This window comes from Mustelus asterias, chromosome 13 (assembly GCF_964213995.1).
Source record: "Mustelus asterias chromosome 13, sMusAst1.hap1.1, whole genome shotgun sequence".
NCBI lineage: Eukaryota > Metazoa > Chordata > Chondrichthyes > Carcharhiniformes > Triakidae > Mustelus > Mustelus asterias.
Genome location: NC_135813.1, coordinates 61,473,584 through 61,491,269, shown reverse-complemented (window position 1 = coordinate 61,491,269; position 17,686 = coordinate 61,473,584). Strand labels below are relative to the sequence as shown.

Sequence of the window (17,686 nt, the reverse complement as noted above, 5' to 3'; positions counted from 1 at the left end):
TTGACTTATTTAAATAGTAAAAAATTGCAGCATGCTGCTGTGCAGAGGGAGCTGGGTGTCCTTGTGCACGAATCTCAAGAAGTTGGTTTGCAGGTGCAGCAGGTAATTAAGAAGCCAAATGGAATTTTGTCCTTCATTGCTAGAGGGACGGAGTTTAAAAACAGTGAGATTATGTTGCAGCTCTATAAGGTGCTGGTGAGGCCATACCTGGAATACTGTGTACAGTTTTTATCTCCTTACTTGAGAAACGATATACTGGCACTGGAGGGGGTGCAGAGGAGATTCACTAGGTTGATTCTGGAGTTGAGAGGGTTGGCTTATGAGGAGAGACTGAGTAGACTGGGGCTATACTCATTCAGAAGAATGAGGGGAGATCTTACAGAAACATGTAAGATTATGAAGGGAATAGATAAGATAGAGGCAGGGAAGTTGTTTCCACTGGCAGGTGAAACTAGAACTAGGGGGCATAGCCTCAAAATAAGGGGAAGCAGATTTAGGACTGAGTTGAGGAGGAACTTCTTTTCACAAAGGGTTGTGAATCTGTGGAATTCCCTGCCCAGTGAAGCAGTTGAGGCTACCTCATTGAATGTTTTTAAGGCAAAGATAAATTTTTGAACAGTAAGGGAATTAAGGGTTGTGGTGAGTGGATGGGTAAGTGGAGCAGAGTCCACAAAATGATCAGCCATGACCTATTGAATGGTGGAGCAGGCTCGAGGGGCCAGATGGCCTACTCCTGCTCCTAGTTATGGAAGAAGGTGTAACTGGGGTGATCAGTAAGTTTGCGTACGACATAAAATTGGCAGGACTTGCAGATAGTGAGGAGCATTGTCAGAAGCTACAGAAGGATATAGATAGGCTGGAAATTTGGGCGAAGAAATGGCAGATGGAGTTCAATCCTGATAAATGCGAAGTGATGCATTTTGGTAGAAATAATGTAGGGAGGAGCTATATGATAAATGGCAGAACCATAAAGGGTGTAGATATGCAGAGGGACCTGGGTGTGCAAGTCCACAGATCCTTGAAGGTGACGTCACAGGTGGAGAAGGTGGTGAAGAAGGCATATGGCATGCTTGCCTTTATAGGACGGGGCATAGAGTATAAAAGTTGGGGTCTGATGTTGCAGATGTATAGAACGTTGGTTCGGCTGCATTTGGAATACTGTGACCAGTTCTGGTCGCCACACTACCAGAAGGACGTGGAGGCTTTGGAGAGAGTACAGAGGAGGTTTACCAGGATGTTGCCTGGTATGGAGGGGCTTAGTTATGAGGAGAGATTGGGTAAACTGGGGTTGTTCTCCCTGGAAAGACGGAGGATGAGGGGAGACTTAATAGAGGTGTATAAAATTATGAAAGGCATAGATAGGGTGAACGGTGGGAAGCTTTTCCCCAGGTCGGTGGTGACGTTCACGAGGGGTCATAGGTTCAAGGTGAAGGGGGGGAGGTTTAACACACATATCAGAAGGACATATTTTACACAGAGGGTGGTTGGGGCCTGGAATGCGCTGCCAGGCAAGGTGGTGGAGGTGGACACACTGGGAACGTTTAAGACGTATCTAGATAGCCATATGAACGGAGTGGGAATGGAGGGATACAAAAGAATGGTCTAGTTTGGACCAGGGAGCGGCACGGGCTTGGAGGGCCGAAGGGCCTGTTCCTGTGCTGTATTGTTCTTTGTTAAATTGCACTTTTTAGAATTGCCATGGAAAGAATGAAATCTGATCTCGAGCCCCTCAAACAATGAAATTCTGCCCCCTCCCAACTGACCACTGGAATGGTTACAGCACACAAGGAGGCCATTCAACCCATCATATCTGTGCAAGCTCTTTGAAGGAACAATTTCCTTAGCGTTGTGCCATCTCCCTCCCTTGGTCCTGCATATGTGCCATTTTCACAGAATAGCCTGTAACTTCTCTTGTGCAGTAATCAGGGTTGGATTGCCACTTCACTCCTCCTTACTTACCTGAAAATCCAGCTGCTCCTTTCTCACCTTGATTCAGGCCGTGTGGTGAACAGTGTAGTGCAGCATTTCTTGAGGTCTTGTGTTGAGGGCAAATGTGTTTGAGGTGAGGAAGCCACACACCTTTTTTACAGCGCTAGCTGCCATAAAGCAGGCAGGTTGAAAGGTCCAGTCACATTGAGAAGCCAGTGAAAAGATATGTTGGTAAGTGAATAGGAGTGGAACAGGTTCAGTGGGGGGGAGGGGGGGGGGGTGCATGGTCAGTGAGAGAGTCGGGTGGTCTGTGGGAGTTGGATGTTTGGGGAGGTTGGTTGGTGGGGGTTACCAGATGATCAGTGTGGGGTGGAGTTGGGTGATCATTGAGGGAAGGGTCAGGTGGGGTTAGGGTTAGGATTGGGGAGTGAGTGTTGGATGGTTGGGGGAGGTGTTGGTTGGTGGGAGGGGTTGTGCGGTCAGTGAGGTGGGCGTGGGGACCTCCTGCCTTCTGATCAGAGATGCACACTTGAATTGGACTTCAGAAGCTGAATGAGAGCTTTTCAATGACATGGTTGTAAACATTCAATTTTCTAAATTATGACCAAGTCTGCTAAGAAGCTGCTGACAGTTAATGATGATAATCTTGCTGTTGCTCCATAACAAAACCGTTCCGAACATTCCCTGCGCGTTTGCAACTTTGTCCTCCAGCAAGTTTTTGTGTCGGTTCAATCTTTCAGTCCACTCAGGTACTGCATGCTGTGAAAGATCAGTTTGTCTTTATACACAATGGTTTTAGTGCATTTCTGCAAACACTCTGAGCATGCCGAGTTTATGTAATGTGTCAAACATCAAAGCTGAATCTAAGAAAAACTGTTTTGAGGAAATTCTCTTTATCAGACCCTCATAGGGATTCCTGCCAGATGCGGACCATGTTCCATCTTTCACTGCCAATTCAAAATGAGTGCACTATGCTTCATAGTTGCGCCATGCAGCCTGCACTGTTCAAAATGAACTTGCGACACAAGTGCTTAGAATGTGGTCTATTTTTGAAATTTCTTGTACAAATTGAGCAGCACATTCTACAAGTTGTATAACTTGTTCACTCCACTAACTTAGAGTCGTGCAGCACAGAAAAGGCCCTTCGACCCATCGAGTCTGCACCCAACAATAACTACCACTAAAGGCACAACAAAAATTGTGCTAATTGCTAATCCCATTTTCCAGCACTTGTCCCATATCCTTGAATGTTATGACATTTCAAGTGCTCACCCAAATACTTTTTAAAGGTTGTAAGGTTTCCAGTCTCCATTACTTTCCCAGGCAGTGCACTCCAGATGCCCACCACCTTGTGAGTGAAATTATTTTTTCTCAAATCCCCTCTGAATCTCCCACCTCTTACCCTAAAACTATGCCCCGTCATGATTGACCCATCAACCAAGGGGAACAATTGTTTCCTGTGGCATGGTGGCGCAGTGGTTAGCACTGCTGCCTCTCAGCGCCAGGGACCCGGGTTCAATTTCTGGGCTTTGGTCACTGTCTGTGCGGAGTCTGCATGTTCTTCCCGTGTCTGTGTGGGTTTTCTCTGGGTGCTCTGGTTTCCTCCTACAGTCTGAAAGATGTGCTGATTAGGTGCATTGGCCATGCTAAATTCCCCGAGTGTACCCGAACAGACACTCGAGTGTAGCAACTAGGGGATTTTCAAAGTAATTTTAATGCAGTGTTAATGTATGCCTACTTGTGACATTAATAAATAAATGTTGATCACCTCAAGGGTTTCAATCTCGTCTTCTGCGATTCTTGTCCTCTGGATCCCCACATACACTCAAGTTTCACCTTCCAAGCACACTTTTAGATCTTCACCGTGTCAAGCAGAACACTGCTACTCTAAATGCAATCAGGAAGGAGTCACCAATCTTTGACTAACTCCTCAGATCTTTATGATTTCAAGTCCACTTTGCTTCACGTCTGCCTCCCACAGCTCTTTCTTTAACTTGGAGCCCTTTTCTCTACTCCTGCCATTTATCTTGACTCAATGGGATCTAAATCTGATCCCTATCTTTATCCCTTACCTAGGACTTTATTTCTAGGACCTCTCCCCCTCCCTGTGTCCCATGCTTCTCTCTACTGACACTCCTGTTCAGGTCACCTGACTTGTAGTTTTTCACTGTTTCATTTTTTTTTCTTCTATATTGGCCTGTTGCCCAGCCTGAAATAAAAAAAATCATTAAGCATATGTGGCCAGTTCCTAGCTGCAGTGTTCATGAAAGTCCCAGGAGCTGACGGGAAATGTAGTTCAAACTCTGACTCGCGGTCAAGGCTAAGTTCCTCGGGGTTCGTCACAGAAGCAGGCCATTCAGCCCTTCAAACCTGCTCCACCGTTAAATAAGATCATGGCTGATCTGTTTGCATCGAGTTCCACATTCCCATCTACCCCAATAACCTTAGTTTCTTGTTGGGCAATGGAATCAATCTACCTCTGTGACTCTCACTTCCACTGCCTTCTGAAGCAGAGTTCAAAAGTCACACAACCCTCTGAGAGAAAATATATTTAAACATAGACCAGGGTGGCACAGTGGTTAGCACTGTTGCCTCACGGCGCCAGGGATCCGGGTTCGATTCTTGGCTTGGGTCACTGTCTGTGCTCAGTCTGCACGTTCTCTTTGTGTCTGCGTGGGTTTCCTTCCACAGTCCGAAAGACATGCTGGTTAAGTGCATTCTCTCTCAGTGTACCCGAACAGGCACCAGAGTGTGGTGACTAAGGGATTTTCACAGTAACTTCGTTGCGGTGTTAATGTAAGCCTACTTGTGACACTGATGCGCGTTATCACACACGAGGCTTGAGATGCTCAAGGAAATAAAGGCTTTTATTTACTATTACAACAAAGCTACCATGTATAGTACACGATCCCAGACTGAGGGGTCCCAGACAGAGCAGTGACCTTTATACCTCTCCCAGGAGGCGGAGCCCGACTGGGATGTACCATAATAACTATAATACAGGTGTAACAGCCCAACCCTAACCCCAACAGCAACAAGTAGAACAACCCATCCCTAACCCCAACAGCAACATATATACATACTCGTCGTACTGGCCAGACCCTGGCTCAGTACTACCTAGTGGGAACCAACGATGGTTCACCACAGACACTAATAAAAAAAAGGGTCCCATTGACAAGTGGTTTCATTGGTCACCTTATCCGGATCTTTCAAAACTCTCCTTCAATTGGGCTTATTTTTATGTAGTAGTTTGAAACTCCAGAAGATAAACATGTCCTTGTTGCAGCTTCTTTATTGAATGCCCAACACTTGCCATCTGGATGGATTTGATTTGATTTGATTTATTATTGTCACATATATTTACTGTCCGGAAAGTGAGAAATTAACCAACCATCGTGTCTCAAACAGCTCTGCACCCAAAATCGCAATTGGTCGGCCTTTCGCTCAGTCTCATTGGCTATTGGGGGAAAGCTCCTGCGGCATCTGGTATATGATTGGACAGATCCTGTCCTGTGGTCATGCCTTCTCCGTTGTCTGATTGGTCCGCTGTGAGGCAGTCCGCTCTGTGATTGGCTGTTCCTTCCACATAGCCTTTTGTTGATTGGTCAGCCCTCTGCTCCGCGCTGTGTGATTGGTTAGTCCTCACCGCAATGTGTGCGGTGATTGGTCAGTTGGTGGCGGCGCGGTGGCTAATGGGGCGGCGCGGGCCTGGCCTCTTCCTTTCTTTCCGGAGCTCGAGGTGAGTGCGAGGGTTTGAGTGCGGCCCAGGCCGAGAGAGCGGCCCGAGTGTGAGGCGAGGCCAGGCAAGGCAGCCGGACTCGCGGTTAGCTCGCCCGGTTCGCACCCTGGGCGATGCTGCGTCGCGACACCTTTCACCCGACTGGGCCCGGAGGCCGCTCCCGGACACGTGTCCCAGTTCCTGCTACTTCCCTCCACCGGCTTAAGGCCATAGACCCGCCAGGCGGTCGCGGTGCCTCTCCACGGCCCACATTGAGGCCAGCCACCTGGGCTCTAACCCGCTGACAGGCAGGGCCGTGCTGGCTTTGCTGTTTTATTGAGTCCTGGTCTTTCACCCTCATTCACTGCTGATTGTCCTGAAATTATTTCTATCGCACTACTTCATTTCTGAATCAGGAATAAAGAACTTGCATTCTCACAACCTCCCGATTTCCAACATCTTTTTTGCTGCCAATTGCCTCCTTTTGAAATGTAATCCCTATTCTAATGGAATTCTTTTACCAATTTACGTTATTAAGGCACGCTATACAAATATCAGATTGTACAGTAAGTTAACCTGAACTCCTAAGATAATTTGAAAGGGTAAATTAAAAGTAAAATTATTTCCTCCCATTGTGAATTCCATAGTGAGGCATAATTTTCAAGTTAAGCTAAGCAGTATAGTAATGAAGTCAACAATACTCACTCAAGAACAGCTTCTTCCCTGCTGCTGTCAGAGTTGAATGGACTTGCCTTGCATTAATTGATCTTTCTCTACACCCCAGCTATGACTGTAACACTATATTCTGCACTCACTCATTTCCTTCTCTATGAACGGTATGTTTTGTCTGTATGGCGCGCAAGAAACAATACTTTTCAGTATATGTTAATACATGTGACATCGAATCAAGCACTTCCTCTATATAAAGGACAGTAGGAATTGGGATTATGTGTGATCTGGTTAAACGTCTGTTTTCATAATTCTGAATATGGAATAGATATTGACCAGGAGGCTGCAGAGTAATTCCCTGCCCTTTTCATTTGAAAAGTTAGACTGGGCCATGGTTTGATGTCTCAAATGAAAGGAAAAGCATCTTGAAATGCAGCATTGCCATCAATGCTACACACGTATCTGGATTATGTGCCTAACATTCTAATAGAAACATAGAAAACTACAGCACAAAACAGGCCCTTCGGCCCCACAAGTTGTGCCGAACATATCCCTACCTTTTAGGCCTACTTATAACCCTTCATCCTATTAAGTCCCATGTACTCATCCAGGAGTCTCTTAAAAGACCCTATTGAGTTTGCCTCCACCACCACTGACGGCAGCCGATTCCACTCGCCCACCACCCTCTGTGTGAAAAACTTCCCCCTAACATTTCCCCTGTACCTACAGCACCTTAAACGTGTGTCCTCTAGTAGCAGTCATTTCCACCCTGGGAAAAAGCCTCTGAGAGTCCACCCGATCTATGCCTCTCAACATCTTATGTACCTCTATTAGGTCTCCTCTCATCCTACGTCTCTCCAAGGAGAAAAGACCGAGCTCCCTCAGCCTATCCTCATAAGGCATGCCACTCAATCCAGGCAACATCCTTGTAAATCGGCTCTGCACCCTTTCAATCTTTTCCACATCCTTCCTGTAATGAGGCGACCAGAACTGAGCACAGTACTCCACGGACTGCTTCTTTACGCCATCATCATCTGACTTGAGTCCACCACTAAACCAAGTTGACAATGTGGATTGGGGCTAGCTATTGTGCCTGTGGCAACATTGCAAGATGTATTCATTTAATCCCTTTGCCCAAACCTGTCTAGAGTTTAAATTTTTATTTGCTTCCCACCAATTTCGAGAGCTGTTGCTACTGGTAGGGCAGTCTGTTCTTTTTGATCTATTTGGTTGCAGGTCTATTCTTAAATATGAGCTTGTCTGTGTATGTCCATGCATCAATTATTGTCCTGTTGTGTACAGCACAGAAGTAGGCCATTTGGCCCATTGTGTTTGTGTTGCCTCTCTGAAGAAGTAATGTACTAGTAGCACTCCCCTAGCTTTTCTGCATTTTTTCCTTTTTCATGATTATGATCCAAGTACCTTTTAAAAGCCTCAATTAAATCTGCCTCCACCACACTCTCAGGCAGTACATTCTAGATCCTAACCACTGCACGAAAAGCTTATTCCTCATTTTGTCCTATTGCTTCTTCTGCCATTTACCTTAAATCTGCTCTCTGGCTCTTGATACTTTTACAAACGTGAACAGTTTATTTCTATCTACACTGTTCAAACCCTTCATGATTTTGACTACCTTCATCAAATTTTTTCTCAACCTTCCTTTCTGCAAGGATAACAGTCTCAACTTCTCCAATCTTTCTATATGACCGAAGTTCTGCATCCTCTCTAATGCCTTGACATCAAAAGACTTTCCTCAGTGTTTAGTTATGGAAAGGACAAGTTTGACTACCGCTTTTTGCAATTAGACTTGAGCCTTGGTTCTAACATGGAGGTAGGAAGGATGTGTGTGGATCAGTGCTGCAGTAAAGCTGCAGCCGGAAATACTGCCGTCTGCCCACTAGTCTGGAAACTTGGCCTCGAGGTCAGAAATCTGGTGACTTCTTTGGATTGGATTGGAAGTGGACAAAGGCTAGGGATTCCTTCACAATGTACTATGACAGATTCCCAAAGAATCTGGTGCAATGGCCAGTAATGGAGGGAAAATATGTATAAGCTGCTCACTTATGCTTTCGGCAGAGTTTGCTAGTAGAGATGCTACCTGATTCAATCAATGGTGCAGCAGTAGCACTTGCTTTTTAGGTCGGTGAGTTGTGGGTTCAAGTCCCCTCAGACTGGAGCACCTATTTCCAGAATAACATAAAATAGTAACAGGAAGAGGCCATTTTGCTCCTTGTGCCAGCTCTGCCATTCAATAAAATCATGGTTGATTTGATTAATGCTCCACTTTACTACCTGATTTTCCCCCTGACCCCTAATAACACTTGATTCTTGTGTAGCTCAGCCTTGAATATTTTCAACAACTCTGGCTCCACTGCTCTCTGGGTTAGAGAGTTCCAAAGATTAATCACCCTCAGTAGAAATTTCTCCTCTTCTCGATCTTAAATGGGAAATCCTGTGCACCGTGGGTCTAGATTCTCCCACAAGGGGAAAATATCAACTCCCCTTCCCACCTACCCACTCACCCTGGAATCTTATTTCTCAATATGATCTCGTCACGCTTCTGAGTAGTACGGTAGCACAGTGGTTAGCACTGCTGCCTCACAGCTCCAGGGACCTGGGTTCGATTCCCGGCTTGGGTCACTGTCTGTGTGGAGTTTGCACATTCTCCTCATGTCTGCGTGGGTTTCCTCCGGGTACTCTGGTTTCCTCCCACAGTCCAAAGATGTGCAGGATAGGTTGATTGACCATGCTAAAATTGCCCCTTAGTGTCCTGAGATGTATAGGTTAGAGGATTAGTGGGTAAATATGTAGGGATATGGGGGTAGGGCCTGGGTGGGATTGTGGTCAGTGCAGACTCGATGGGCCAAATGCCTCTTTTTGCACTGTAGGGTTTCTATGATTTCTATGATAGTACTGATTTAAAAAACCCAGGCCTTCATTTGTCCTATCAAATGGATGGAAAAATCCCATGTCACTAATTGAGGAAGATCAGGTGGGTTTTCGTGCCCTGGCCAATATTTATGCCCAACCAGCCAATTAAAACTGATTATTTGCCCTTTGACTCATTGAGAGAGTTTGTGGTGTACGCGTTAGCTGATGTTTTCTGACATAACGGTGACTACATCTTGAGAATGCTTCATTGGCTCTAAAGTGCTTTGGGATGTGCTGAAGTTTTAAACGGTGCAAAGTAAACACAGGTGATTGTTTTTGTTTTGATGAATTTTCTCTCCTAATGATTTTGGCTGTGTCTAGCTAACTGGATGGAGTAGGAATGAAATGTGGTACCTTCCTGACTTTAATGGCTCACTGCATAAATCTGCTGAAAACAATCTTGGGAGTTTGATCCAATTGCCTGAAGATGATAACTAATGTTGGGGTATAAGGGATATAAATACTGGTAGTTCACTGGCAAATTGTGAATATTGAGGAGCTGTTAAAGCTAAAGGAGGGAGCACTTCAACCCAATCTGATTCCGTCTTTCCACTCTCTTGTATTTTCCAAAAGAGTTTGGTTTTTGACAGGGTTTCCTATCTTAGCTAATTTGACTTGTGTACTAGGCGTATATGTACATGTTGCAAGTGCTGCTATTGAAGGGACTGAAGTTTTTACATGCACGGTGGCACAGTGGTTAGCACTGCTGCCTCACAGTGTCAAGGACCCAGATTCGATTCCCGGCACTGTCTGTGCGGAGTCTGCACGTTCTCCCTGTGTCTGCGTGGGTTTCCACCGAGTGCTCTGGTTTCCGAAAAAGGCAGGTTAGGTACATTGGCCATGCTAAATTCTTCCTCAGTGTACACGAACAGGCGCTGAAGTATAGCGACTAGGGGATTTTCACAATTTAATTGCAGTAAAATATAAGCCTACTTGCGATACTTATAAATAAATTTTAAAACTTTAACTTTATACCTGAAAATGGGTGGTACTTTATTGCTTTATGTTTTGGAAAATCTCAGCAAGTATTCTCTCCCCACAGATGCTGTCAGACCTGCTGAGATTATCCAGCATTTTCTGTTTTTTCAGATTCCAGCATCCACAGTAATTTGCTTTTATTTTTGCTTTGCATTTTGTTGTCTTGTTTGCCTCATTGTATTTTTTCTCATTATCCTGCAGTAAAATCTTGTCTTTAAACCAGTTTGTGGCAATCCTTGGAAGCACTTAAAGATGCCCAGGGAAGACAGAGCAACGTGGAAGTCCAACTATTTTTTGAAAATTATTGTGAGTATGGCCTTCTATTTTATCATTAGCTGTTCAAATCACCTATTTTTCTTAGACCTGATGAAAGTGGAGTTAAGAAAAGTGTAAAACAGTGGAGAGCTACTCACTGACCTATCAGAAGTCAAATATCAATGAATATTAGATTTTAAATATTCTTCAAAATGCAGTTGCTGTGATTAGGATTAATTAATAACCTCATAGTAAAGGACCCTTCAGGTAGCAGTAATCATGACATGATTGAATTTGATATACAGTTTGGGGAAGAGAAAAATAGATCTAATACCTTTAAGTTTTAAACTTAAAGGTGGTTACAAGGGTATGAAGTCATAGCTGGCTAAAGTTGACTTTTGAAAACGGGTTAAGTGGTAGTAGAAATGCAGTGGCCAACGTTTAAGGAGATGTTTCATAACTTTCCGCAAAGATACATTACATTGAGAAAGAAAAACTTGAGAAGGATGCACCATTAATGTCTAACTTTAGATGTTAAAGAGAGTATCACATTGAAAGGAAAGGTGTAGAATTCTGCAAAGGTTAGTGGTAAGTCAGAAGATTGGACCGAATTTGAAAAACAGCAAAGAATGATGGAGAAATTACAGTGAAAGAGAAAATAGTTTCTGCAAGTATTTAAAAAGTAACTGAACTGAGAGTGGGTTCTCTAAAGAGAGTGTCCCGGGAATCAATGAGAAATAAGGAAATGGCAGAAGCATTGAACAGATATCTGTTGTCTGACTTCACTGTAAAATATTCAAATGACATCCCAAAAATACCTCTAAATCAAGAGGTGAAAGTAAGGGGGGGAACCTAAAACAATGACTCAACAGGGAAAGGGTAGAACTATTGGAACAAAAAGCTGACAAGTTACCAGGACAGCACAGGGGATGTGCTTACACTACACACTGCAGTAATTCCTGATGGTGTCTCACCACCAATTTGCTGAGGGCATTTGGGGTGGGCAACAAATGCTTGCCTTGCCAGTGACACTCACGTTCCATGAATAATTGAACTCTGCCCTGTAGGCCAGCGAGGAACAATCCCACAGGAAAATTGGTGGTAGGGTGCATATTTGAGCTGTAAATCTTAGTTTTAGACAAAGAACTGGAAAGGCGATAGTGGGTTTGCACGTGCTTACGCTTTATCTGTGGTCTCTCTTTAGCAACTATTGGATGATTATCCAAAATGTTTCATTGTTGGGGCAGACAATGTTGGCTCCAAACAAATGCAGCACATCCGGATATCACTGCGTGGTAAAGCTGTCGTGCTGATGGGAAAGAATACCATGATGCGCAAGGCCATCCGAGGTCATCTGGAGAACAATCCTGCTCTAGAAAAGTAAGTGAGATGCCGAAGTATAAATTTTCAGATGATTTTGATCAAGTGTAAATTGATTTGATTGTTTTGTATGTGTGGCATTGTTCTTAAATTGCATTCCTCACCAGGCTTCTGCCTCATATCCGTGGCAATGTTGGCTTTGTGTTCACCAAGGAGGATTTGTGTGAGATTCGTGACCTGCTGCTGTCCAACAAGGTAAAACCCATGAACTGCTCCTCTGGCTAATTTTAAATGGTAAAACAAGTTCAGAAATCAGCTGCTTGTGTAGAATTGATTGTATTTTTCAACTGTTTAATGATTTGGCTTGTTAAAACCAAACATTTCTAGTTTATTTTGTGCTGAACTGACATTTTTGCGCTAAAATGGAAGTGCATTTTGTCCTGGTAGGAGCCTTGAATTTTGGCTAACCTGTAGCAGGCATAGTGGTTAGCACTGCTGCTTCACAGTGCCAGGGACCTGGGTTCAGTTCCAGCCTTGGGAGTGACTGTGGAATTTGTATGTTCTCCCCGTTTCTGTGGGATTCCTCCCACAGTCCAAAGATGTGCAGATTAGGTGGATTGGGCTCGCTAAATTATCCCTTAGTGTTCCAAGATATATAGGTTAGGGGGGTTACTGGAGTTATGGGGATAGGGCCAGTGGAGGGCCTAATGGCCTCTCCTTGCATTGTACGGATTCTATGTTCTCTCTGTTTGGAGAGTTAACTTGGCGTTTTGTGGATTTTTATATTAATGGGTTATCTAGTTCTGCCTGTTGTTTAATGCCTATTTCCTTTGTCTCATCAGTGCTCATTTCTTGTGTTTCTTCCACAGGTTCCAGCTGCTGCCCGTGCTGGTGCAATTGCCCCTTGTGAGGTTACTGTGCCTGGTCAGAACACAGGTTTGGGTCCTGAGAAGACCTCCTTCTTCCAGGCTTTGGGCATCACCACTAAGATCTCCAGAGGTACCATTGAAATTTTGGTGAGTGTTGATAAATGGAGGTCAAATGTATTCGTTTTATTTGTGGTTTCCTTCCATCAACATAGTGAACTGAAACCTGCTTCCAACTAGTCTTCAATTTCTTGCTTCCCCAGTTTTAACATTTAGCTTAAGAATTGACATGCTTACACCTGTCATTTTCTGAGATCTTGGATAGTTTTTCTGACTGTTTTCCTTGGTTCAGGTCTTCTAGTCAGTGTTGAAGAGTCCAAAACTGATTGATTTAAACTGTCCACTTGTCATTGTATGCTGGAGCATTTGCACCTTTCAATGTCTGCTATTTGTTATTGGATCTGCTGATTTATTAACAAAATAGGTTTTAATGGGAGATTTATTAATTTGATGTTTGGGAGGTTATTTTAAAAAGTTCTCCATTTTTATCTGACAATGTAATTTGGTGGCTTTGATCAGGTTTCCCTTGATATTTTTCCCCCATTATCATCAATTTGTACTAATCCCTATCCCATGCTGTTTCTAGTATTGAATCAACAACTGTACGGTTGTATAGTACTTGTTTTATCTTTAAAACTTGAGTTCGTTCTTGATGCTGTCCCTTACTGCTAACTACATCTTAATGTAGAAAGTTGTCTCTTATCCTGACCAATCATTGACTTGCCCTGCAGAGTGATGTGCAACTCATCAAGATCGGTGACAAAGTGGGAGCCAGCGAAGCCACTCTGCTGAATATGTTGAACATCTCTCCCTTCTCCTATGGCTTGGTGATCAAGCAGGTTTATGACAATGGCAGTGTGTACAACCCCGAGGTCCTGGATATCACTGAAGAAACCCTGCAAAAGTGTTTCCTGGAGGTATGCTGAATGAAGAGCTTGTTGCTTGGGATTTGATAGACCATGAGTGTATTTTGCCTTCCGTGGGGTTCAGAGGTGAAATTGCAAAATGCTAACTCCCAATGATCTTCCATCAGCCAAGATCATTGCACTACAGCAATTCATCAAAGACCCTTAGATAGCACCTTCCAAACCACGACCACTTCCAGCTAGAAGGACAAGGGCAGCAGATAAGTGGGAACACCACCACCTGCAAGTTTCATTCCAAGCCACTCATTATCCTGACTTGGAAATATATCGCCATTCCTTCACAGTCGCTGGGTCAGAATTCTGGAATTCCCTCCCTAATGGCATTGTGGGTCAATCCACAGCACATGGACTGCAGCGATTCAAGAAGGCAGCTCACCACCACATTGTCACGGGCAAGTAGAGATGGGCAATAAATGCTGGCCAGCCAGCGACATCCATGTCCCATGAATGAATAAAAAAATTCTGCTAAATTCTGTTCCACACACTGACTTCAGTTACAAGCGTTTGTTATTGGTAAACGGTCAGAGGGAACCAGGCACAAATGAGGCAGAAATTTCTAATGTCTTGAGCTGGGATGGGACTTAATTGCGGTTTAATTCAAACCCATAGCTTTTGATAGCTTCCCCTTTCTTGATATGATTTAGGACCATCAGTTTATTGTCATCTTCCTTAATGGTGTCAATTGTTTTCACAGGGAGTTCGTAATGTGGCCAGTGTGTGTCTGCAGATTGGCTACCCAACCATTGCCTCTATACCACACTCCATCATCAATGGCTATAAGAGGGTGCTGGCTATCGCTGTGGAGACAGACTACTCCTTCCCATTAGCTGAAAAGGTAATGGTTAAGTTGTCTAAGTTGAATTCCAACTTTCAAAATATAAATGCCTTCAAAATTACAAGTTCACTCTTGATGATTATGGATGAGGGAAGCCCAGTCAGTCCATTTTGGTTTGTGCGCTCTGAGTCTGAAGTTCCCCATTGCAGCATTTAATTGCTCTTTATTCATACCTGTGCTCACTCCTTTACTGCCTTAAAGGAGTGCATTCAATGTGCTCAGAATCTTACAGCACAGAATGATTGCTAACTCTGGTTTTTGATATCATTTGTCACTTACCAGTTGGACCTGCAATCCCTGCTCCTGCAAATTAATTTTATTTTCTGGATTTACGTTTCCCATACTATTTATTATCTTTTGTACCACCATAAGAGCAGTGCTAAAAGCTTCAATCTTTCTTCAGTCCAAACAAGAGAACTTAACACGAAGGTGAAGCTTGAGTTGAGTGCAGTATACAATTTGATGATGACTTGCATTGTGCTCATTTAGCTCACTGTGTTTCAGCTTTGTCAGTTGCTGCAGACATCCCACAAACACTAAATGTTGCAGTTGCAGCAGACCACCTGGCTTGCCATCTCTATCTAACTTTATTTATTCATTTGAATACTATACAAAATTAATAACTAGATAGTAAGTTACAATCTCCTAGATTGGAGAAAAAAGAACACTCACCAACCAGTGGAGTTAAAACATATAAAAGCACCACCTCCTTTCCCCTCTGTGCTGAATTTCCACTTGCACTAAATTCCCAACCTCGCATTCTTTGCAGTAGCAAAACTGTCTACTTATATTGGGACTTATACATCTGAGTTACAAGCTAAATTAGCTTCCTGCTACTGTAATTAGCACTCAGGCAACCACTTTCAGTTCAACACACAAAAACAAAATCACAGCAGGTCTGACAGCATCTGTGGAGAGAGAATAGAGCCAATGTTTCGTGTCTAAATGACCCTTCATCAGAACTTTCAGTTGATTGACAGCTACCACTGCCAGGCATTTTCTGTTAAAATGGGTATTTTAACCAGCTTGCTGCTTTTTTTCAGTATTAAGAATTCTAAAGTCAGATTCTAACTTATAATCTAAATTCCAGTTTCAGAAGTAGTTAGCAGAGATCCCACTTGCACCTGAGTTAATTCTTGGCTTAACATTCAGTCCACAAAGCACTCTGTTCCCGAATCACTCCAATGTAGATATCGAATAACAAATTAAATGAGCTTTTTAAGTTTGCATGTTTTTTTTAATGTGCTGAAATTTGTTACAACAGTTGCAGCTTGACGTTTTTTTATAGGTTATGTCAAACAGTTTAGAATTGGATATTCTGGTGAATGTATTTGGTTCTTTTGCACAGATGGAAATCTGCTGTTCTTCCCATTCTTTTTTAGATTTCTTTCCTTTGGCTGTCTAGACCTGAAGCTCTGGAATTTGCTCCCCAAATTTCCACTTCTCTACATCACACCCTTCCTTTAAGACATCCCTTCCTCCTTAGCAAACTTCTGGCCACTTGTGTCTTGATAGCCACTTACCTGGCTGAGAGTCAGAATTTGCGAATGCTCCTCTGAGTGCTTTTGGCACCTTTTACTCGGTCACTGTTTAAGTTTATGTGAAATGTCGGGACAACTGCAAATATTCTAATTTTGAAATGAGGGCTAATGTTTTGCAATGATTGTTCCTTATTCTTAATAGGTGAAGGCTTACCTGGCTGATCCATCGGCTTTTGTGGCCCCTGTTGTTGAGGCTGCTCCAGTTGCTGCCAAGGAGGAAGTGAAGGAGGTGAAGAAGGAAGAGTCTGAGGAATCGGATGATGACATGGGCTTTGGCCTGTTTGATTAAAACCAGCTAGTTGTGAATAAATGAAGAGCCTAACCCAAATAAAACATTTTATCTACAGAAATGAGTTTGTGTGCTCACAATTATTTGTGTTTTGTAGTTTACCTTTTTTTTCTCTTTCATTGTCCAGAATTGGAGACGCTAATCCAACTGGCACAGAGCTTTGTGTCTTGTATGGATTTAGCACAATTCCCTAGATATTGTACTCTTAGTTATAAAGCCTAGTGATTCAATTTGATTTATTAACCACCTTGTTAACCTGTCTGGTCATCTTCAGAGATTTGTTGCCAACATCCTTGAGACGTCCATTGTTCCATCCCCTTTAACATTGGCTATCATGCTTCCTATCGAGATGTATTGCCTCTCACTCTCTAACACAAAATTGCACAGTGGCAGGAGACAAAGCGTTATTGTTAATGGATATTTTTTGTGACTGGAAGGCTGTTACTCAGTGGGATTCTACAGCGCTCAGTGCTAGGCCCCCTGCTTTTTGTGATATGTTTTCGATTTAAATGTAGGGGAATGATCAAGAAGTTTGCAGGCAGCACAAAAATTGGCCGTGCAGTGGATAGGAGGGTGCCTGGGGACTGCAGGAATATATCAATGTACTGGTCAGGTGGGCAGAAAAGTAGCAAATGATCTATGAATCACAAAGCGAGCTGAGAATTGGCCAGAGGAAAAACAAGCACCTTACGGCTGTGATAAATATATCCACAGTGGGGAATGTGGCGTAGAGCATTCACTGGCTTCCCAGGGGAGCTGGAAATAGTGCTGTCAATTGAAAGTCAGCCTGGGAAAGTGCAGGTTGCTAGGCAATTTGGTGAAATAGAGTTAAAACCTCCTGATTTCAAAAGTCAGCCAGTTTTGAAAAGAGGAAAATACATAGCTGGAACCCATGTGGGTTCCTCTAGCAACACCTTAATTCAGCAGAAGCAAATAGAGTTAAAAGGGAACTTATTTAGCTTTAGAACCAATTCACCCGAGTGCAACAGAGTTCATGGAAGGGAACTAATTGAGCCACTGTTCAGCCAAAGTGAAAAGCCTGTCAAGTACTGTGTTATGCAGATATAATTTAAACACCTTCCAAACATTCCAGTTTAATGAGACAAACAAGGACAGTAATTCAATTATTTCTTTATTTAACATTTCTGGCATCAACTCGAACATAAACAGTTGCAACTCATTAACTCTTTACTGAACTTTAACTAAACATCAACTTAAACTATTTAACTGAAAATAGATACTACCGAGTTTAGGAAAACCTTGGCCAAGAAATATCCTCGATGTAGAATCTATCTTGTTCTCTCTGAAGCATCCTTCAGGGTACAAGATCTTGTGATGATTTGATTTGATTTATTGTCACATATTAACA

General features: G+C 43.2%; 1 protein-coding gene across 4 annotated transcripts; it reads left to right on the top strand.

Annotated features, from left to right (window-relative positions):
- Nucleotides 1-5,592: 5,592 nt before the first annotated feature.
- rplp0 (ribosomal protein, large, P0) lies at nucleotides 5,593-16,378 on the top strand. 4 transcript variants are annotated; one of them, XM_078226871.1, is made up of 8 exons: nucleotides 5,593-5,668; nucleotides 10,427-10,531; nucleotides 11,685-11,860; nucleotides 11,968-12,055; nucleotides 12,670-12,816; nucleotides 13,458-13,643; nucleotides 14,347-14,487; nucleotides 16,171-16,378. In XM_078226871.1, the coding sequence occupies exons 2-8, from the start codon at nucleotides 10,478-10,480 to the stop codon at nucleotides 16,315-16,317; spliced, it is 939 nt and encodes a 312-aa protein (XP_078082997.1). In that variant the 5' UTR covers nucleotides 5,593-5,668; nucleotides 10,427-10,477; the 3' UTR covers nucleotides 16,318-16,378. The 4 variants fall into 4 exon arrangements, with proteins under 4 accessions (XP_078082997.1, XP_078082998.1, XP_078082999.1 ...); XM_078226872.1 differs by having other exon boundaries at nucleotides 5,649-5,732; XM_078226873.1 differs by having other exon boundaries at nucleotides 5,668-6,138.
- The last annotated feature ends 1,308 nt before the right edge of the window (nucleotides 16,379-17,686 follow it).